Consider the following 21,885-nt stretch of genomic DNA (forward strand, 5'->3'; position numbering starts at 1 on the left):
ATGCAATTTGTCACCCGAGCGTTAATTGAATTAAATCGCGCGATTCACCGATCGCAAACGCAGGGATCCCTCGATCTTTTCCCATCCGGAGATCAGCGAAAAAGGAGAGGACAAGAAGGAAGCGAGGTTCCTTCCTCTTTCCCCTGCCACCCCCCGTTTCCACCGAGGAATCGTGTACCCGTGCGAGCGGTGCTACCGTGTATGTATAAGGTACACGTCGAGCAAAAGAAAGAGAGAGAGAGAGAGAGAGAGAGAGAGAGAGAGAGAGAAGAAAGCTTCGGAGAAGAGGTGTGCGGCCGGAGAAGGATAAGCGAAACGTCGACATACCTTGCGTATTTCTCGGCGAATGTGCTCCCGGAGCTCGTCGAGACGAGCCGGCAAGGGCACCTGGTCACTGCCAGCCACTCCATACTTGCTCGACAGTTCGTAAAGAACCGGGTGCCTGATGTAATCGCCCTGAAACAGATTCCGAATTCGATTATTCGACGGTGTGCCTCGCGATTCAGAGCTTATACCGTAAAATATGCGGCTCGCCGACAAGCATGTGATCGTGCCACGAGCACCATGGAATGTCTACGCGAGACTGTCGCACCGTGCGATATATCTATTACCGTTGGATTTATGGGACCACTCAATTAGACATCATAAATACCATTTTCCAGCGGTTTCTATCGACTTTGATCGATACCACCACGCGAACACGGTCTCCGGCTTTTTATAGAGATTCTAGAAAACCTAGATGTGAAACCAGTACACAACAGATATTGGGACCGTACACTTCTTTTAAACATTCTTTAGGAAAAAATTGAACTGACAAGGAAGGACCCCAAGTGTCCGGCTTCGATTTTGATAATTTTTTGTGAGACGATGGTATATGGATCCCCAATTATATACGCAAAATATTATAGGTGTTACTCTTATAGTTACTCTATAGTTTTATAGATATGAACAATTAAAGTTTCATACCTTGTTGATATACTATGATTTGAGCTGTAGTTTTCGAAGATAATTAATTGTTTATATCTTTAAAACTATTGAGTAACTACACCTAATATTCTGCATACATATAATTAGTAGACTGCGGATCTTTATGCAAAATAAAAAATGGTTGCATTGATTGCAAGACACAGGAGCCAAATAAAAATTTGATTCTTCTTTTGATGATCTTTTTAAGGTGAAACTAATACACTGGTAGTCTTAAATCTTTCTAATACCTCCACTGTTTTCAATTGTACGTACCCATTTTTGTCATAAATGCATAAAATCCGCAGTCTAATAATTAGGGATCGAAATACCATCATCTCACAAAAAATTATGAAAATCGAAGTCGGACAACTTGGGCTCCTTCCCTTGTGAGATGCTTTTTTCAATTTTTTTTATGTGCTTACATAAAAAATGTCAGTTTAGACAAGTTTTTCATTCAAAAATTAATTTGGCACGATGTTAGTCACGAATGAGTAGACATAACAGTTCGACCTGCACTGTACGACTTTTATTGAACGATTCGGAGGAACACGTGTCTGAAACTGCGTTTTGAAACAGCAGAACTTTCGGAGTCGATCGATTTCAAGCCTCCTTTTATTTTTGAACGTTCCATCGAAAATATACGGAACGTGGTGTGGTTGGAGGCACGATATTATGTTCTGCCGCGCGTTAAAAGATTCTTTTATTATTCTTCGCATTAGTGATAAGAAAAATTGAAATAAATAAAAAAAACTTTTTGAAAACCACGCTTATATTAAACTGCACTAAGAAGGAGAAAATAATTCTTTTCCTGGTTCTCCATAAAATACCGAATCCAGTTAAATGATTAATAATATTTTTCCCCAAAATTTCTTCTGTTATGAAATTAGTGTCGGAATAGATAGAAAAATTTAGTATGAATTGAAATAAAATCATGACATTGGTGACTATGTTGACGTAATCTTCGTGGGTGCTTCGCGCTTTTATTTTTATAGTCACTAATATCATGATTTTATTTAAATTTATATTAAATTTTTCTATCTATTGCGACACTAATTTTTGTAACAGAAGAAATTTTGTACTACTTGCTTAAAATTTTGGGGAAAAGTATTGTTAATCATTTAACTGGATTCGGTATTTCGTGGAGAAGCAGGAAAAAATTATTTTCTCCTTTTTAGTGCATTTTAATATAAGCATGGTTTTTAAGAAGTTTTTTGTTGCATATTTTATTTTCTACTTTTATTGTTATCGGAAGCAAGTGTGTATACAAAATCTCAGCAAGATTGGACTATGGGGAAGCGGTTTAAAATTCGATTACAAGATTTGAGGCGTACAACAACAACACGGCAAGTTAATGTAAGCGTGGTAATGAAAAAAGAAAAAAATTCGAGAGTAAGATTTCAAGCATTCAACCAAATGTAGACGAACAATATAGAAATGATCCTCTTTCTGTGATCTTATTCAAGATAAAATTAATAATTGTGCTCATAAAGAAGATCTTAAGGCGATAAAAAATGTTTTCGCACGCGAAGGGTTAAAGAGGGAATTTATTTTGAAGCTTTGTTCCAACGGAGATCGAAATAACCGTGGTCGCGCGGGCGTTTTTCCGCGAAACCCGAGGCGGAATCGATAGCCCGCAAATTTGCGAGGAAAACAACTTTCTGAAGCGTGTTTAGAGCCTCGCGCCGCCGGAAATTGTCTGGCACGTACTGCGGATGTGCACACACCGTGTGTTCAGTTCGCCCATTCAGCCCGTTCACAGTTATAAAACTGTAGTCGCGGGAGAAAATATTGATCTTCGCGAACACGATCCCCGGGGATCGACGCTCCGCGCACATTACGATCGGACTATTAATACCGCTAATCGATCAATATTTAAATCGTTTGGCTCCTGGTTGACCTTGATCGAAATATACGATCAATTAAGAAGGCACGATCGAGATTTAATGCCGGCATCCGTTTCGGACGGATCGCGGCTGCTGCTCGGTACTTAACTAGGATGAAACTTAGTTTCTCGCGCAATTACGGGTGACTGGTCTGATCAAACGTTGCCGGGTGAGTCTGCAGAAACGTCCCTGTTAAAATCGGCACGTCTGCGAACTGAAAAGCGCGAGCCTCCATTTTCTAATTGGCTTCGCCGCGGATCTTTACACCGAATAAAATTAATTTGAAAGAATTTAGCAATGAACTCGGAGTAAAAAATATATAAAAAAACTTTTCAGATACTACGCTTATATTAAAATGCACTAAAAAGGAGAAGAGAGAAGAGAAAAATTTAATATAAATTTAAATAAAATTATGACATTAGATTATGTCAATATAGTTTAGCGCTCGAGACGCTTATATTTTATAAAATTTAGTTCTGGGGACACTAACGCGATAAATATATCCAGTGCCAAACAACTTATGGGCACTAAACTATATTTATGGGCACTAATGTTAACGCGATAAATCATTTCAGAAGAAATGAAAAATGGTGGTAGAAAGAATGTCGACAACGTACCGCGCAAGGTGAAATGCAGTACCAAATGGAAGAAGGCAGATGTCCACAACTTTTCGACTTCTTTCCCATCCCTCGCACCGAAATAAACGACATTGTTCAACTGTGCTGCGCGCGACGTTATAAATAACACACGGTGGAATTCCGCTTTATTGGACCGTTGGCTTTTTCACAGTCACGGGAATTCGCATTTGGTGCGCGAAAACGCTTGACCAGCTTTCATCGGTGCCAATGGTACCGGTGATAACGAACACGGGCAATTAGCGTCGTCCGTTGATAGGCCGTTCTATTAATTTAAGAGCGATCGACGAGAGCGTTTCGCTCGATCGTTCGCCGGCGTCATCGGATCGAAACGAACATGCACGATTAAATCCAACCGATCTATGCATCATCGCGCGACCAGAGTGCAGCTTGCCGTCGATGGGACCAAGTTCAATATGCACCTGCTAGCATACGCCGAAGATCGATTCATAGAGTCCTATCGGAATAACAATCGAATGATTCATTCACGCAGTCGCCCGAGTATCGAATGATACGCTATGCCTTTAAGAGTAATTCGCTGCCATATGATATCGAGTGATGAAGATTTCAAGTGTAACCAAACAAATACCGATCATTTATTTTTAATCAAAATAATGCGATTTAAAGCCTTTTAACAATTCGAATTTAACTCTTTATGAACAAATTCGAACTTTAAATAGTCTAGTGAATTCGGGACCACGTAGTTATCAATATTTAACAATATTATCGATATTATCGAAATTATAAAAATTCTAGTGTATTGAGAATTACAGACAATCTCAATAAATTTAGTGTTGTCATTTTTCTAAGGCAATATTTAACCGATACTTGTAATGCTTGGTAGGTTTAGTGTCAAGCATTAATTGTGGACATGGAGTGGATACAAAATCTCTTTTTCTTGATTTCTTTTAAGAAATTATTCAGGACAAGCGAATCATATGACAGGGGATTAATTCATTGTTAAATAAGAAAAAATATTTAATAAAACGAAACGGATACAAGTTCGTTATTCAATCGTTAATAATCGTTTGTTACGCATTAATAGTGGACATGAAGTCGATATAGAAATTCTCTGTTTCTTTTAAGAAATTATTCAGGATAAGAGAATCGTATGGCAGGGGATTAATTCATTGTTAAATAAGAAAAAAAGTTGAATAAAACATGTAAAACAGATACAAGTTCGTTATCGTGTACGTTCTTTCCCCGAAACCTGTGAAAATTACAGCACAATACTGCGTGAATCAAACCGTGCAGAAATACCGATCGAAACAATACTTTAATCGCGGAAGAGAGTTAATCCGTTCTGGAGATACTGAACATAACACCGCCCCTCTAGAATTGATTAACATAACGCGAACCAGCTGATAACCAGCGGATTTTTAAGTTCGGATAATTCACTGGTTGCGTGAGAAAGTTATAATAATAATCATGAACGCCTGGCGAGCAGATTCGGGCTAAATCGAGCAGAATCAGGAAGATTAATAACAACAAAATAGATAGGATATTCCAGTCTAATCTGTTCAGATAACTACGTCAGGCAATACGGAAAGTATAGGAAGACTTTACAGAAGATAGTTAGAGGTACTTGACTCGAGTTTAGTTCCCGAACGCAGGCACGAAATCATTTTTTCTTCTCGACTAGTTCAACCTAGTTTGCCGGTCTGGTTTCGAAACCGCCTTTGGCTGCACCTCGCCCTTGCTCGTCATACGCTATTACGTAACTTGATCGAAAGTACCGTAGAAAACACTGTAGAAATAATAACCGCGCTATATAAACGATGCTATAACATTAATGAATAATATAAACGCGTGATCCGCCGCCCCATACAATGCAAACGAAGAAATCATACCAAACGAAACAGTCCGAGAAAAATAACTCTAAAAAATAACAACACCGACAACTCGTCCGTATTTGAAAAACAAAGTAGAGATATCAGTGCAATATTTGATAACTGCAATGATAACGTGCTCCGCTAGAATTCGTAGTATTACGTGTGCAATTAGTTCAAGCGTAGTTCTTATTTTTGCCTGTAAAGGACTCGTATGCAGCGAGGTTTCGATGCAGCTCGAGATGCACTTGGTCCCATCGGTGCAACGCGCTCCTCGACCACCTGTTGCAGCAAAAGTGCGGTGTCGCGACGGCTTTTATCTCGCCGACTATCTCCGCGAGTTCACTTTTTCTTCTCTCACCAGCCAGGACAACTTTTATCACTGCACACGCGATTTCCACGGATCGTCTAGATCTGCATTGTTTTTTTCTATCGCGCCGGGCCGCCGCGTCGAACGAATTCGAGCATTCGTGCGAGACTGAAAACCGTCTTCGCCGATGCTCCCTTATCTCTTATCGCGAGCCATGATAACAGTGACACTCATCGAGAACCTGTTCGACCGGGAACGAACTCCACCTTCAACTTCATTCGACGGTTATTCGTACGGCAATCGATATCAACGCGCGAACGAGCGAGCGCGAAACGCTGATAATTTGTATCGCGAGGAATGTGAAATGCGCTTACATAAGCGGCTCGAATTGTGTTCGATGATGAATGTTCCGTGCAATGATTCCCGCTGATAACGCGCGCGCCGGTTATCAGTTAAGAAGCACCGGCTGTACTCCCTCCGCGTTGCTGAATGGATTTTTTGAATGGGGGTCAACGATTTTCTACAACGAGTGCTTTTCACGATTTCACTCTGCGATTTTATGAATCTGTTGTACAAAGTGTTTGGTGTAGGGTAAGGTTGCTCAAGTCATACCCTTTAAGAAAAAAACCGTATAAAATTTGAAAATGCATTTTTTCAACTTATTTATTAGACGTCATTTGCTAAACTAATTCTTCTAGCCTTGCAGAGAAATTGAAGTCGTTTGGTCCATTCATATAAAAGTTATTCTGATTTAAGGATGTTCTGGAGGTACAATGGGAGACAAAACGACTGCTTTTCACGATTTCACTGCGATTTTATCAATCTGTTGTAAAAAGTGTTTGGTGTAGGATAAGGTTGCTCAAGTCGTAGCCTTTAAGAAAAAAACCGTATAAAACTTAAAAATGCATTTTTTCAACTGATTTATTAGACGTCATTTGCTAAACTAATTCTTCTAGCCTTACAGAGAAATTGAAGTCGTTTGGTCCATTCATATAAAAGTTATTCTGATTTAAGGATATTCTGGAGGTACAATGGGAGACAAAAGTACAAGAAATTCGAAATCCATCAATATACTGGCAATGAAAGCCATTCACGAGTATATTTTGCATTAAACTTTTGCGAATACTGTACCCTCTGTAGTGTTCAGTGGTCTACACTTGTCGCGTTTCCATGCTAGTGAAAAACAACACGATAAATTTGACGTTTTGTAACAGTTTAGAATTTTTTTGCTCCGTAACTGTTTAGTGAATCCTAATAAATTTTGAACATAATTAATTGCATAATTTTTACTACGTATGAAAAAAAACTGGAGTTTCTAGTTGCGTTTTATCAAGGTTTAAATAGGGTTTGAAGTGGGATCTTATGATTTCTCCATAAGAAGACGTGTTAAAATGTGCAAACTTCAGTGAATCGAACCCGAACTTTGGTAATTGCATTAATCAAGTAAGAATTATATCTTGTCAAATTTTCAAAAATTTTGTTGCGTTTTCATATACCTCCAGAACATCCTTAAAGTGTGTGGAATCAGTTATGCTCCTTACTGTAATTGTTGTATTATCCGAACAACCATGTTCCCCTAATTACCATGGGCAATCGAAGTTCTACCGTACTGTATTTGTAAAAGGTTGAATTTGATTTTGCAAAAGGGTGAATTTGGAGTATAAAAGCCTTCCCCTTCTACAACGTTATTCGTCTCTGTCGTGCACGTGTCGCAATATCACGTGACTAATCCGGTACTGGCAGAGAGAGAGAGAGAGAAATTTTTTCCCTTAATCTGACGACTCTAGTGAAGACCCTTATCAAGAAGGGGAGCCTGTCCAGGTGAAACGGATCGGCTGAACCCATCCTCGGTGTTACGTAAGCCCCCTTTGAAAATGAATACATACCCATTTACACCGGGGACGAGCGTCTGCGCAAAATTCTCTCGCCGCTCGGTATAATTATCACTATTTTCTTTGGCAGAGCCCGTAGACCGACCAAGCCCGGAGCGACGGGTACGCATCTCGCTCGATCAGCATAGTTTCATCCAAGGTTTCGTGGCTATAGTTTTCGTAACCGGCAATAAAACCGTGCCGCGGCGGCTGCAGAACGATTTAAAGAAGCAACGAACCCCGGTTCCTCGTGTGCGTATGACACACTGACGCCACGAGCTATTTCCATGCATTCCGTAATATGTGTGCCGTGCATAATAATCCGCAGAGGTCAACACTCGTTGCGTTTTCCACGACGAAATATCGCCGTGCACCGGAAATGTTTACAGTTCCCGTGAACCGCTGTCCGTTCACTTGCCGATTTCTTTCGTTTCTCATGCGCGTGATTTCCCGAGGGGAACGCATGGTGTCCGATCGGTTCGTCCCGATGCGACTTTCGAAAAAATTTGCAGAAACGCCCCGGGGCACTCGGTGGCGTCCTCCGGGGCAAATGACGTCACGGACACGGTTCTCGATCTTACTAGTTTAGTGTAGGGCTGTAACTATCCTTCAAAGGTTGAAGAATTCGAAGCTTCGATTTCAGAAACTTCGAAGGAAAGTTACCTAATAAAGGTTAAAACTAAGAAAAATTACAGCCTCTAAATAAATTGCAGTGTTTGGAAAATTGATCCTCTGTCGGTTTTGATCTCGCCGATTCAGTTCCGAGTGAACTGCGTTTGCCTAGCGGGGAAAATCGAAGAGCTCAATGGAAAATCTACGCTAGCCAAAAACTCTAATGATAGCCGGCTGTGCGGTTATGATTAATCGCCGCGGGGAAATAGAACGCGAGGCTCCGAGAGTGCGCGCGGGTGTCTCGGCGACGTGTACCATTTTATTTTTGGATTACGCACCGCGCGGAGAGCGTCCGTTAGGCGAATTGCGAAAGTCGTGCAAATCCGCACGACAATCGCGGCATGGTGACGATCACGGCTCTGTCTCACGAGGCACGCGAACCGGAAGCGGTTTACGTGTGCGAAGTTATCGCGGCGTATTTCGCCAAAAATATTTACGTACCTGGCTTAGCCCCGGTACATAAACGAAATAAATATCGACATAGTACTCGGAAATTATCAGCTCGAGGATTTTCTCGGAGAACGCGCATTTTTGGGATTAAACATAAGTAATCCGCGAATTTATGGAACGGCACCGGTCACCGGAAATTGGCTTTTTACGCGTTTTACGTTAACCTAACTCGAGGGGGTGCCACGTACCACTGCTAATTTTAGGTTCACTGCGGAGGCGAAATTCTTTGTGCCCCTTTTCAAGGAACTCCCAAGATTTTAAGTATTTGGACTTCAAAATTTAAAACCAATTGCAAAATTTGTACCGAACAGACAAACAAGGAAGCAAGCTAATAAAAACGTGGTAAAATAAAGAATATCTATAAAAAAATTCAATACAAAGCAGTCACCCGAAAGAATGAAATTCTTGACGTTTATTGTTTTAGATGCCCTTCAGATTTCGGCTAATCTACGCCAGCAAGATACGATTTCAAACACGCATTTATCGCGGGCAAAATAGGACCAAGAACGAAGCAATTAAAACTGTATAAAAAATGCTGTATCAATTAAGAAAAAATTCACGAAGTTCGTAAATGTTTCATCGTGTACACACGAGACAGTCCCCATTGTAACAGTAAACCTGCCACGGTCAAATGACGGGTTTTCTATTTCACAATATGTAATTCAAATTATAAAGACGCTTTCATGTGGAATGACTGAATGAACATTTTTATTGGTGCGTGTATTCCAATGTAACCCGTCAGAAATTAAATTAAATTTAATCTTATCACTAGACTGCGGATTTTATGCAAAATAAAAATTGTCTGCATCATTTGCAAGAGACCGGAGTCGGATAGACGTTTAATTCTTATTTTAATGATCTTGACAAGCTGAAATCGTTAGATTGGCATTATTAGATCAGTCTAACCTTTTCACTGTTTTAAATGGCACCCACTCATTTGTGCCATAAATGCATAAAATCCGCAGTCTACTTATCACTCTACGAGGCATTTTTATATGTTTCGAGCTTGGTAGGTTTGGTGTAAAGCGCAGCGCCGCACAGTGGTGCCAAATGGCCAAAAAGCGGAAAAAAATCTATAAAAACCAAACCATCCAACAAATTTGCTTGAAAATTTGTGGAAAGCGTGCCACAGGTACAACGGTTATGTGGCAAGAAAATAAATATTTTTTTATTTATTAATTAATTTATTTTTTCATTAAAATTCTTTTTTACATGTTTTACTGTTCTCCGATTTTGATGAAATTTAAATATGTTATAGATTTCAACATTTTGAACAACTTCTTCCCTTTCCAATATAGGGGGGTCGCTTTTGGTTTTGATATTCGCATTTTCGTATGCAGGAACTGACCAGAAGCCGTAAGAGCTGTGTATGTGTACATACCAAGATTTTCACCACTTTTAACCACTTATACCTCGTGTGTATGTTGATCAATTTCGATGAAATTTTCAGTATATATAGAACTAACATAGATCTACTAAACGTATATTTTAAATTTTCTATACGGGGACAAATAAAAAAAATTTTTTAAACTGCCTCTTTTTTACGTAATTGCTATTCTTTCAAAAATTTTTCTGCACGTTATTTAGTAAACAACTGCATCTAATTGATCGCAAAAAATCAGATCGTTTGGTAAAAGTTTAGAAAAGTTATTCCGTTTTAAAGGGCGTACACGGATACATGCGACTGACTATAGTTAGAAAAAATTGGTCGCAGAGCCAGGTTCGCAGGAGTACGCAGCCAAAACCTGGTTGGATATGTACTTTAAAGTGTGTTGCATGATTTGCAATACAAGTTTTATCTTGGCGCCTTTTGGCGCAAACAAGTTATGTCAAATTAAACTTTAATTCTACTACTCAAAACACCTCTTTCTCAATTTGTGTTTTAGATAAATAAATGACACTTACATCAATTAAAGCTACGTTAAATAAATCATCTATTATAAACATAATCAAATTATAATATTGTTCAAGTGTTTTAATGTTTTAGATTCTTGTGGCTGCGTTTATACGTAGACGCATTTATAAGACAAAATCGCAGGTTTCCTTTTCCCAAACTTTCACGTCATATTATTCATAGAAATAAGTGATCCGAATAAAAAATTTTTATTCGTTTAAATACTCCAACTATATAGTAAACAAAATTGCAATGGAAAAAATCTATGTATGTACCTGACATTCGAAAAATTGATTTTTTTCCTTGTTCGCACCACTGTGCGCCGCGTAATGGTGCTGCCGTGCATGATCGGCCGCCTCCTGTCAGACCGATCCTCGGCCCGTTGCTACGCTTCTGACAAACGCTGCCCGCAAGAGAGACTATTCCCGTAACCTCGGGGAAATACCACTTGCCGGCTGAAACAGGTGCTACTGCTCTGTTTGGAAAGTTCTCAGGAGCACACTGGACGAATCGTGGTTGCAATCAGGTGCGCGATGCCCGTCACGCCTCGCTTGATCCGTAACCGGGTGATTTTTCGGCCGTGTACCGCGATCGGCGTCTCATAATGCCCTCTACACACATCCGTATTCCTAACGTGCAATAACGGAATTGCGGTAAATATTGTGCATTGCGGCGCCGCAACTACGGTTCAAACAAATGAGCAGCGCCTAATTGAGAATCCATAGTATTTCAGACCGCAATTCCGGTACCGCGCGTTAGAAGAACGGATGTGTGTAACGGGCCTAAAAACGACCCTGCACATATTCAGCTCGCGAAGCAACATGTAGCCTCGCGAATATTATTACGGAATCGGATCGGAGGAGAATATAAGAAACGAATGATATTAGCGGTGAGTCGATTTCCGTGTTCGCAGGAGACGGTCGAGAATCGATAATCGCGATCTCGCGGAGATCCACCGATCGTTTTCATCGGAGAATACCTTCCTCGAGATCGAGGGAGAGACAAGTGGGAGAGAGAGCGTCGGTGAGAACGAAAGGCCGCGAGGTGTCCGAGAAATCGTCGCGTGCTCGATTCGATTACGTTCGCCAACGATAGATTTTCTCGAAGATCGTTGGAGAACGACCGGTCGGTCGGCGAGAAACCCGCGCACCAGTTCGTAAAGAGAGCGTGGATGGACCTGCGACTCACCTGATAATAGCTTGACTCCGCCATCTTGGACACTATAATCCACTCACTCACTCACTGCTTTCTATCCGTCCTTTGTGCACGGGACGACCATGTCCATTGTGTGTTTACACGCGTAATGTACGCTGCTGCACCGACCGTTCGGCCGCGAGTGTCCGCATCTCAGCAATCGCAGAACCGCCGGTTCTCACATCCGTCCCCGTGACTGTTCGCGAGAGAATCTGCGGGTTCGGGAAAACGACACGGGTGTTACTACCGCGGAGAAGCGATGAATGAAAGACGCGGGGCTCGAGAGCCAAACGCAACCGGACACAAACAAGTTCCACCGCACCAGACTGAACACTGACGACTGACGGCCGAGCGCCGGGCCAATTGTCGCCCAATGGCGCGCGCACTTTGCCAGTTGCCTCCGCGCCGTTCTCGCTAAAGGTGAGTCTTCTATCCGACACCTCCGGCGATACGGCCACCGCTCATTGGTCGTCTTCGCTCAGCTCGACACTCATTGGTCCGCGTCGATGCGGCCGACGAACGGGACAACTCGCGCAAAAAGAGAAAAACTCGCTTCGAAAACTGTTGTGCGAAATATTTTCATCTACTTCAATTGAATCATTTGTGTTTTACTCTTAATCCTATAATTTAACAAACACGTCAACTACAACAGGATCGTAGAGGAATAATAAAATACGCATACGAGGGTTAACCATGAAGCACATAGTGTTCGTACAGAGGCGAAACTTCGGTGACTAACTTCTACTGCGCATGATCACATTAGACAGATTTTGTCACATTTTTGTTTGAAAATCAGATTAAAAAATAACATTCTATCCGTTGAACACACACCTTCAGTTAACAGCGACGTGATTCAGTACAGCTTCGTGTGAGATCGTGAGAGGCCACGGAGAGACCAAGCTTAAAAATTTATTAAAAGTTATTTTTACAATTGTGTATTTACATGTTTCTCGTAAATAATTACTCGGCGATCAAGATCCTTAAAAGGTCTTCCGGGCTCCTCGAGAACAGACCATTCGGATTTTGATATAGATTTTTCGGATCGTGACAGGATTCGTATAGTTGCTTGTAAATGGCTCCGATCACTTCGAAGGATCGTTTTTGCGTTATTACGCGATGATTATTGCTTTGTAATAAACTGATTTGAGGGAGTAACAGTACGTCCGGCATCACTAAGAAAGCTTCGAGTTTGTTCTATAAAATAAGAGACAGTGAAAGAATCGTTTACCGATAGCAATCATTTTATATTGTTCAAATAATGACTTACTGTAAATTCTTTTACGCTCAGAGGATCCATGCCAGGAATGGAGGATAACGGGCCTTGCTCGTGCCCTTGCAAAATTGTATAGATCGATCCAAGATTTAAATGCGCCACTAAAGAGCTCGCTTGTTCCGATGTAAGAGTATCGATTTGTGCATCGGATTGTGCCTAAAACGTGCGGTTTTGAAACATTACATATTCAAAATACAACCCCGGTTTCAAATCATTCAGTTACCTGTAATCTTTCTAATCTTTGATCCATGTACTCGTACAATGCTAAGGTAGACTGTATTTGATGCATGCAATTCAGGAGATACACAGCCATGTCCACTGTGGGTAATCTGGACGCGGTCTCGTTCACTTCTTGCAGAAGTGGATCGATGATGCAAGATACTATCTGCAAATAACTCGATACATTACTTAACGGACAGTTAGCATTGGTTAAGTTAATGTTCGAAGTAATACGAACTTGTAGCATGTCTTTTTCTCTATCTTCCGCGATGCTGGCCACAGATAGAATTTCATTTAGAAGCGCTAATAATCGTGAAACGGATGGAGCTGGTATCAGATCAGTTCCAGGAGGTTCTGCGCGTTCCCCAAGCGCGATTCGCGTCTCTTTCTGCAGCCTACTAAGAAAACTTTTCTCGCTGAGCACCAATAAATCCGACAATGTCAAGTCTAGGATACTCTCGGGTATTGCTTGCTGAATTATGTCGCGGTAAAATCTGAGAAGAGTCGTCACCGAGTATAACACCGTGGCTGGCGCGTCCGCGGAAACAACGTGTTCTATTCTTGACTTCAACGGGTGGCAAAGACCCTCCGTGATGTTACTCAAAGATTGTTTAACTTGATCGGATATGTCTGAAACGAGCATTCTATGAAACAGTCGAAGCGAACGGTAGAAGATAATCGTTCAAGGTTTTACCAGTTTTGTCACAGCCTTTCATCAATGTTAAAATATTTTCCCTCTCAACGGGAATAGCCTGGTGCAACCAAGCAAGCATGTCGCCGACATATCTCTTCGGATCGTTTGCATGCATTTCAATGGGATTCGGTGTTCCACCATATCCCTCCCCCAATGTCAATGCATCTATGAAAGATCCTACCAACGCAGTTCTTCTGGCTGAACAATATTCGTCTAAGATGTATCTGAAAGAATAAATACGAAATGGTTCGTCAACGTGTATGCAGATATTTGTAGATATTATGAAAGTCTAAGAACATACTTAAATAAAACAGGCCTGTCTTGCAGTTTATTCATTGCTTTAATTAACAGCGGTACTAATCGCTCGTTTTCAATGTTTTTACATTGATTCTGCGTCCACCTGTACAGCCTTTCGAGAGCCGACTCTTGTAACAGAGTCATCCTTTGCATGATATCTAAGCCCAATGTTTGATACCCTGACTGCATTAATATCCTGCAATTGCTATGAATCTCCTGTAATATTAAGAACCTATTAACAATTTCCTCCGACATCCATGGATATATTAATTTGCACAGGTGTACCTGAACACGATTGACCACAGAGAAGAATTCTTCTGTTATAGGCGAGTCTCTGCTAGGTCCATGTAAAATGCCTAACTCAGCCTGAGTTAGTTGGAAATTCTTAATAAATGCAGTTGCAACTTCGTGTTGCATGGACAAAGTTTGACTGAAAACATTAGTATAACGTTTCGGGGTGCTCTGATTTCATTTCACGAATTGAGTATACCTTTTACTTTGGAGTTTAGTCGTTTCATTGATGAGCTGTGACGTTTGGGTTTTGGTGCTTTGCAGACGGTTCGTCATACATTGTACAGCGGTGTTCATGGCTAGAACGTCTTGATAGATGTCGTCCAAGGAAGCTTTCACTTCTCTGAAAGCAGACAAAAACTCCTCGTTGATGACCAAACTTCGCCTCTCTATCTTGCTGCGTAGATTTCGTCGAGCGTTCAGCGTGTTCTCCGTGAAGAACGTGGACAATTCTTTTAATGCCTCGAGTGTATCCTAAAACAGACAAACGTCCAAATGATTCTCTCAATTTCAGTTATGAAACGATTTTGACAAGTGATGCACGTAGTAGTATATTCTTCGAATACCTTGTCGTGTTCGACCCTCGATTCGAGTAACTTGTTTACCCGTCGAACCAGGGCAGTGTTCGGATTTTTTTCACTCATTTTAAGTACCCGTTTTTTTCCCTACTAAAACCATTCGGACGTATACATAACCTATATATTCGACAACTGTCACGTAGCTTACATCACAGAAAAAACGCGAACGTAGATAGACATTGTATACTTGTTCACAGTTCTCCAACAATCGCGGACTCCTTATCAGTTGTATTGAAAGCTCTCCTTTATGCTCGAAATATTTTGCGAACGAGAACAACCTGCGGTGAAATATTTCCTCAACGGTACGGAAATGTTTATCGAATTATTGTGCATTGATATTCAACGTTAATATCCAATTATTTAATTGAATACATAAGTATTTACGCACGATACAAAAGTATTCACAAAAATTACTCACAGCGACATCTGTGGTAAGTTAGCGAAAACGCTCTGTGGTAAAACCACAAATTCTGACTTTAATTTTATCAGTGAACGAAAACAACGAAGTGCAGTCGCAGGTATGTCAATTCTGTTGTTTAAATTCGTCCACTGGCTTCTATTCGAAATAATATCGCGAGCGTGGAATTCTTTCTGCAGTTTTGCACGTTAAAGTCGACGTGGCAATAGCCGGCATCGTGTTTGTTTACGCAGCCCCCGCGCTTTGCATGTATTGTCGTCCGATGCAAGTACAAATGCATTTGCGACGTGTTACGCGCACACTCGTGCAGATTTATATATTTTTGTGGATCAATTTTCCATTCGAATAGTGATCGGTTAAACTAGTTCCTTTCTTTATTATTGTTTGGGTATTTTGAAAATTATCTTCTATTGCTAATCAACAAGTTGATTAGAGATAATAGTGTATATGTTGCAAGTGTGTGAATATTCGTACGTGGGATAGGTCTGGTTTGTTATCGTCGGATACAATAAGCATTTATATGAAGAGCGTTCTTATCAAATCGTACGCGTGACGTTGCCCGAGTGATATTATCGTTAACCATTTCAACAGTGCATCCCAAGCGAGATTCAGAAGTTGAGTTACCATATAATTGTTAAATAGGTAATTGTAAAAATTCGTTCACGTTTTTTATCAACTATATAGTTGATACTTCTATATAGAAGTATTTCGGAACGTACAGAAATTATACATTTTTCTAGATTTGTTATTTGATTCGATGGCTAAGGGGTTAAATGTTCGACGTGTTTCTCGCAATTCAAATCAATTGTCGATCGAATTCTCGAACGGTAACGGAGGCTCAGTTTGAACAGCCGCGACACGGTGTTCCGCGAGTGCTGATTGGTGCCGCCACCTGCGACCAATCAGGGGAAACTTTAGAAGTCCTTCCAAGGGCGCAAGAATGCAACAATTCCGCCAATTTAATTTTCTTCTTGTTAACATCAAAAGTACCTTGTTCACAATCGTTAAAGAAAAATTTCATTATTAATCTCAATGAGTCGGTAGCAATGAATTATTCACAATTAAACATTGCGATGGATAATAATCTTTTTTAAGGTTACATTTCCTCGATGTTTCAAGGTCATCGATAGTTTTGTGCGTCGAATCATGACCTTCGCTCGATATTGAATACCGAAAATGAAAGTTACTTATAGTCGACGATTTTGTTAATCGATTGTCATTCTTCATTTCGTTAATGAACGAAAAGAAGATGTTGAAGACAACCGAACGAATCGGTGTTACGGCCGAATATATATTTACGAATTTGCATAAGGTTCCTCCGGCAACCGATGAACGATATTTTCGAAACTAAACACTCGGTTGCAACACGTCGATGGTTCAGCGAAAAGGTCAGGTGTTTTGATGCACCGGCGAGAACCAGTTATCGCGAACACTGCCGATCGTTTGGACGCGGATAATCATTATACCTCTTCGAACTGCCGGATAATCGTTAGCAATCGCTGCCGCTTGACTTCAATCTTATCTATCATCAGGTAAATTAGTCTTATTTGCACACCTGTTAACGGTTATTTGACGATTATCAATAAGCTTCTTCATACCTGTACCTAAACAAGCTTAATAACTTTTGAACATTCATCTTTAGATGCTGCGAACACTTCCGCTGCTTCGCTATCACCGGAAACGCTTGTTCCTCGTCGAAAAGAGCCGCTCGATCCGCGAAGCCGTAAACCGTTCCGGAAAAGCCTGTAAAACGCTTTATGTTCGATCGGGGGTACTCGAAGCAACGATTCACATTTCGCTTTAAACAAGCGATGAGGACGGCTAGATGGATCTGCGATCCGCGATATTTATCGCATGCAAGAAATACGCGCACGTGGTCGTTTGCATTTTAAAAGCCTCGTTGAAACGATGGGAACCCCGAGACCGTTTTCACCGGAACTTTTCAGTCGAGCAGGTTGATAGCGTTCGCGGCAGCTTATTGTGCCGATAAAAATAGTTCTGTGTTTATCATGATTCACCGAGTTCGATGTTATCGTGACGCAATCGTCTTTTTTCCGACGACGATCGAGCTCGAGATGCTCGAGGAAGCAACGCTCGACCGGCAACTACAAACAATCGTCTCGCGGAATTTTTGTTTTCGATCGCTCGAGAACGTTGTTGTCCCGTAAGCAAGATTGCAATCTGGCAACCAGTTAGGCTTTGAACGAGAGCCGCGACACAGAAATCGTGCGGGCCCGCTATCTTCCGCGGCAGCGTGATCGTGCTTAATGACGTTGACCTCGTTCGCGCGATTTTCAGTCAAAGGCATCGTTGCTTGGAATCCACTCCGACGAGAAAATAATTTCCACTCTGATGCGAATCGAATCACGAGGTAATTCGATTATCGGCCGTTTCGCCGGGAAATTATGTCGCGCGGTTTAAAGAGTCCGCAGACCTGGAACAGACCTGGAATATTTTTGTATCAGTTAGTACAAATCGGATTTCCTTTCAGAAATGACGAACAGAAAAAGCGACGCGGAAGAGGCGGTTCCCGTTTTGCAACCGGATGAGGGGTTGCGGAAGAGGCTGGAGACCTTGGCTGCTCATTTCGCGAAGAAGTATGATGTCCAACCTTCGTTCTTCGTCAGAGTTCCCGGAAGGTATGCCAAGTATCTCAACGCTACAGTCTTTGATCTTTAACTCTTCAGGGATGACCTCTGTGCACTCTACTGGCTCCAAAGAATGTTGGAAAATTGATTGGTGCGACACACTTTCAAGCATTACTGTTTATTTTACAGAATTTGAGGATAGCTATGAAAAATATAAGAAGCAGCCAACAAATTATGGTAACATCTACAGATTTTAGATGGCAACCTAGCAACAGATAGCAGATAGGAACATCTACAAGTTACAACTTGTGGTCCCTGCAGAGTTGAAGCTTGATTTACGGTCCCATAAAAAATTGTACACTTTGTAAATTTGTTTACTGTTTGTAAAAATTAGATTTAGATGGTTGACAGTCTCTCTAATCGATAGTATTTGTCGTGCAACGTTTCAACAGTTTAATAACATCCAATGTTTAATAACAGCTAGAGTCCAATCTCGTTTATCCGGCGGTTATTATTTGCACCGGGGCATCGACGACTTCTACTCCCCGGGGTGCAATCGAATACATTTTGCCCGTCTGTTCGCAGAGTTAACTTAATCGGCGAGCACATCGATTATTGCGGATACGCTGTTTGTCCCATGGCCATCGAACAAGACGTCCTCGTCGCCGTGGCCGTCTCGCGGGACAATGAAGTTCGTCTGACTAATCTGGAGTCGAAGTACAAGGATTTCGAGTGTAACTTCAAAGACGTCAGGTGAGCAACGTGAAATGAAAATCCGCAGGCTACTAATTATCTACGAATCATAAAGTAGGACCAACCCAGGTAGCCCGGAAAAGAGAAACATTTGCAGTGTTTTCTTTTTCATGCTAATGTTTTAGCACAAACATTTCCATCTTACATTTACAGCGTTAGCGCCGGTAATTAACCATGAAATACACATTAAGTCCGCTGCGGCAGCCATTCGCGCCAGGATTCAAATTAGACCGCCTTTCCTCCCGCGTTCCATCAAATATTTGTGAACGGCGGCGTACGGGCGCGGGCGTCGCAATAGCGGAATTGATCAATTGACTGCAAAACGAGCTTGGACATATTTTCGCCGATAACCGGGGAATGTGTGAAACCTATTTGTGGATGGATCAGAATACATATCCGTCGCCCCGGCGTATTTTCATTCTCGGAGCCCGACCGTGAGCGTCCGGACGAAACAAGCTCCGAAGTTAATGCACAATTCCCGCGCGGAACATTGGAATGCAATTTCCGTCGGCGAGAAATTTCTGACCGACGGATTTCTCGCGGGAAGGGACAAAAATAAATGGCATTCGACCCCGCGCTGGAGAAACTAATTCGCTGGAAAAGAGCGGCCGACTCTCGCCTCTGATTAAAGAAGCACAACCATATAGTAGAACTTCTTCTGTCAACTTCTTCTGGAATTATTTGGAAAAGAATTATTGTGTGCAACTTTCGCAATTTTTGTCTCAATTAGGCTAATGACCTCTGTAATTTATAGTACAGAGAGTACTCACTACGAAGCGTTTCGCTTTCAGGCAATTAGTTCTCCGGAAACTATGTTGTACTCTGCAGCTGCGCGCCACATGCTATTTTTATCGCTCCATAACTTCAGCAATTTTCAACGTTCCGACAATTAATTCTTTTAGAACTTCTTTGAAGTCGAAGTATTTGTTTTAAAGAAAGTATATTTTACAGACTGCGCACAGAGAAAATCTTCAAATCTAGCTAACGCGATTACAGCACTGTAATTTGAGAACGAAGCAGCCTGACATGAGACGCAAAGGGAAATAAAAGGGAATTAACGCATTCAGAACAGTATCAGAGAAATCCAACGCGGAAACCATTGATTTTAGTTACTCAATACTACTGTACCCCCGTTAAAGGGGTTGCGATGAAATGGAAGGCGGCGAATGCGAGCGTAATTTCATTATTTGCCCGGTGTTTAACGGCCGTCAATCGGAAAACTCAAGAGCAAATTGTTCGATACGACGCGAAACAGTGTCACGCGGATAAAATGGTTCTCGAGCTAATTTTGAAGGCGGACGGAAAACATTTCATCTGCTCTTTTTCCCGCTGAAATTACTCGCGAGCTTCCTCATCGGTTTTGTAGAAAAATCCGGGGAAAACTGTTCGCACTCGCAACGAGCATTAATAAGACTTTTCTTTCTGTAAAACAGAAAATCAGGCAGCGAGCGTGTTAAGTCACCGAAGAAATATTTGGGACACTCGTTGGAATAGTCATTTCCGCGTCGAGTCGAGGAAACTGCAATGTACGTTTCTCTCGGCTGCAATCGATCAGCTTCCGGAAAACAGCGCTTTAATTCCCAAACGGCGTGAAAGGACGTGGAACGCGTGCTCGTCTGTAAACAACCGCGAGACAATATTTGCGGAATCTGGCGAACCGGAGCGCGTTCCTCTTTCGTCACCATCGTTCCCCAAAGAGAAACAGCTGCGGCGTCTGCCGCTTATTACGTAGGAATTGTCGCGAGTTACTTTCAGCTGGCTCTCTTTATCGAGCGTGAAAACGCTGTTTGAAGAATCGGCTGGCTCGTAGCTCACCGGCGAGCACCGTACTTCTGGCGAGGCGAAAAATTCTGGCCCTTTCTTGGCTCGCTGAAAACTCCTGTTTGCACTTACGACGATAAGTTAGAACGAAGCGACTGCAATCGATACTCTCGTTATACTCGCCGGAATTGCTAGACCCTTTTAACCTGCTACGAATTGTTTCATTGTTATTTTCTTCCGGGCTCCAGACTCAAATTCACTTGCCTCGTGACACGGTTTCTCAAATGTTTGCGGTAGATGTACCCAATTATGTTTTATTCGGTCTCTTGCTAGCTTGATTGTGTGCCCTTGTAGTCTCTCGTGAACTGAATTGTTCCATTTTCATTCTTCCTTGCAATTTCGAGTCTCAAATGTATCTCTTGCTTCATTCTTTCGTTAGTTCTACTTTAGGTTTTCTATATCGTTCTACTTTAGTAATTTTACGCAGTATTGTACAACAAGGAAAAATATTTACAGAAACTGGAAGGAAGATTTCTTTGATAAGCAAAGTGTTCCTCTGTCATCCGTCGCTCATCGAATACAGCAGCCCAGCTTATGATACATCGCAACAGTAATCATCGGACGCACACAACTGCTGTAATCAGTTGCAAAATCTGTAATACTGGTTCACAGAAATTCACGTAGGAGATCAGCGCAGCGATATTAAATTACACTGCGGTTGCAAACAGAGAATCAAATACGATCGAACCGAATGTTGATCTAATGCAGATCGATCATCGAGGAATTCTGTACGCGGCGAGTCTGTTCGTTCGCGACTATGGCACTCGGAAACGTCCTCGTAAAAGGACATACTCGAAAGAATGTTCCCCAACGCGGGTATCTTATAATGTTCACCTCATCTGTAACGAATGACACTAAAACGCAGAGTCAGGCTCTTCGTTCTTCCGCGCAGTGACGTACAACCGCGGATGTTCGTTTGATCTTGGCTCGAATCAACATGATGAGAAGATTCGTTTTCTTGATCTTGGCTCGAATGAACATGATACCTTGACGAACCGAATAAATATCACTGGAAGGGCTGCCATATTCGTTATGGCCGAGTAAAGTTGGATTGCTTCGCCGTGTTCAATGTTTCAGAGGCTTGATCTAATTTCTCGTCTTTCGAACAGCTAATTTAAATTTCTTGTTTGTGCGAGACCTAGCAAATGCGTTAGAGAAGCATGGAGTTGAAAAGATTCAATGGACCTGCCAAGATTGAAATTTATTTAACCAAACTTCCACGCTGTTTTCATGATTTATTGCTAAGTTC

General features: G+C 41.6%; 3 protein-coding genes across 10 annotated transcripts in view; 1 reads left to right on the top strand and 2 right to left on the bottom strand.

Annotated features, from left to right (window-relative positions):
• The window catches only part of Pkn (serine/threonine-protein kinase N), a 67,806-nt gene extending 55,966 nt beyond the window's left edge, over positions 1–11,840 (bottom strand). For 2 of the 3 annotated variants that reach the window (XM_076429998.1, XM_076429997.1), the window contains exons 1-2: positions 11,699–11,840; positions 328–456 (exon numbers count right to left, since the gene is read on the bottom strand). In XM_076429998.1, the coding sequence (XP_076286113.1) occupies positions 328–456; positions 11,699–11,722 (153 nt within the window). In that variant the 5' untranslated portion in view covers positions 11,723–11,840. Of the gene's footprint in view, positions 1–327; positions 457–11,698 lie in introns of those variants that run through there. The other variant, XM_076429999.1, reaches the window with a different exon arrangement.
• Positions 11,841–11,873: 33 nt separating this feature from the next.
• Cog6 (conserved oligomeric Golgi complex subunit 6) lies at positions 11,874–15,423 on the bottom strand. The gene is made up of 9 exons (XM_076430014.1): positions 15,045–15,423; positions 14,678–14,952; positions 14,473–14,617; positions 14,192–14,403; positions 13,891–14,114; positions 13,435–13,826; positions 13,201–13,362; positions 12,972–13,133; positions 11,874–12,898 (listed from the first exon to the last, which is right to left on the bottom strand). The coding sequence occupies exons 1-9, from the start codon at positions 15,120–15,122 to the stop codon at positions 12,665–12,667; spliced, it is 1,884 nt and encodes a 627-aa protein (XP_076286129.1). The 5' UTR covers positions 15,123–15,423; the 3' UTR covers positions 11,874–12,664.
• Positions 11,983–21,885, top strand: part of Galk (N-acetylgalactosamine kinase) — a 28,505-nt gene continuing 18,602 nt past the window's right edge. The window contains exons 1-5 of one of the 6 annotated variants that reach the window (XM_076430022.1): positions 15,292–15,574; positions 16,787–17,006; positions 17,117–17,845; positions 17,966–18,113; positions 18,648–18,815. In XM_076430022.1, coding sequence (XP_076286137.1) covers positions 17,827–17,845; positions 17,966–18,113; positions 18,648–18,815 — 335 coding nt within the window. In that variant the 5' untranslated portion in view covers positions 15,292–15,574; positions 16,787–17,006; positions 17,117–17,826. Of the gene's footprint in view, positions 12,125–15,291; positions 15,575–15,596; positions 16,117–16,786; positions 17,007–17,116; positions 17,846–17,965; positions 18,114–18,647; positions 18,816–21,885 lie in introns of those variants that run through there. The other 5 variants (XM_076430023.1, XM_076430025.1, XM_076430026.1 and 2 more) reach the window with 5 other exon arrangements.

Source organism: Lasioglossum baleicum, chromosome 9 (assembly GCF_051020765.1).
Source record: "Lasioglossum baleicum chromosome 9, iyLasBale1, whole genome shotgun sequence".
Classification (NCBI taxonomy): Eukaryota; Metazoa; Arthropoda; class Insecta; order Hymenoptera; family Halictidae; genus Lasioglossum; species Lasioglossum baleicum.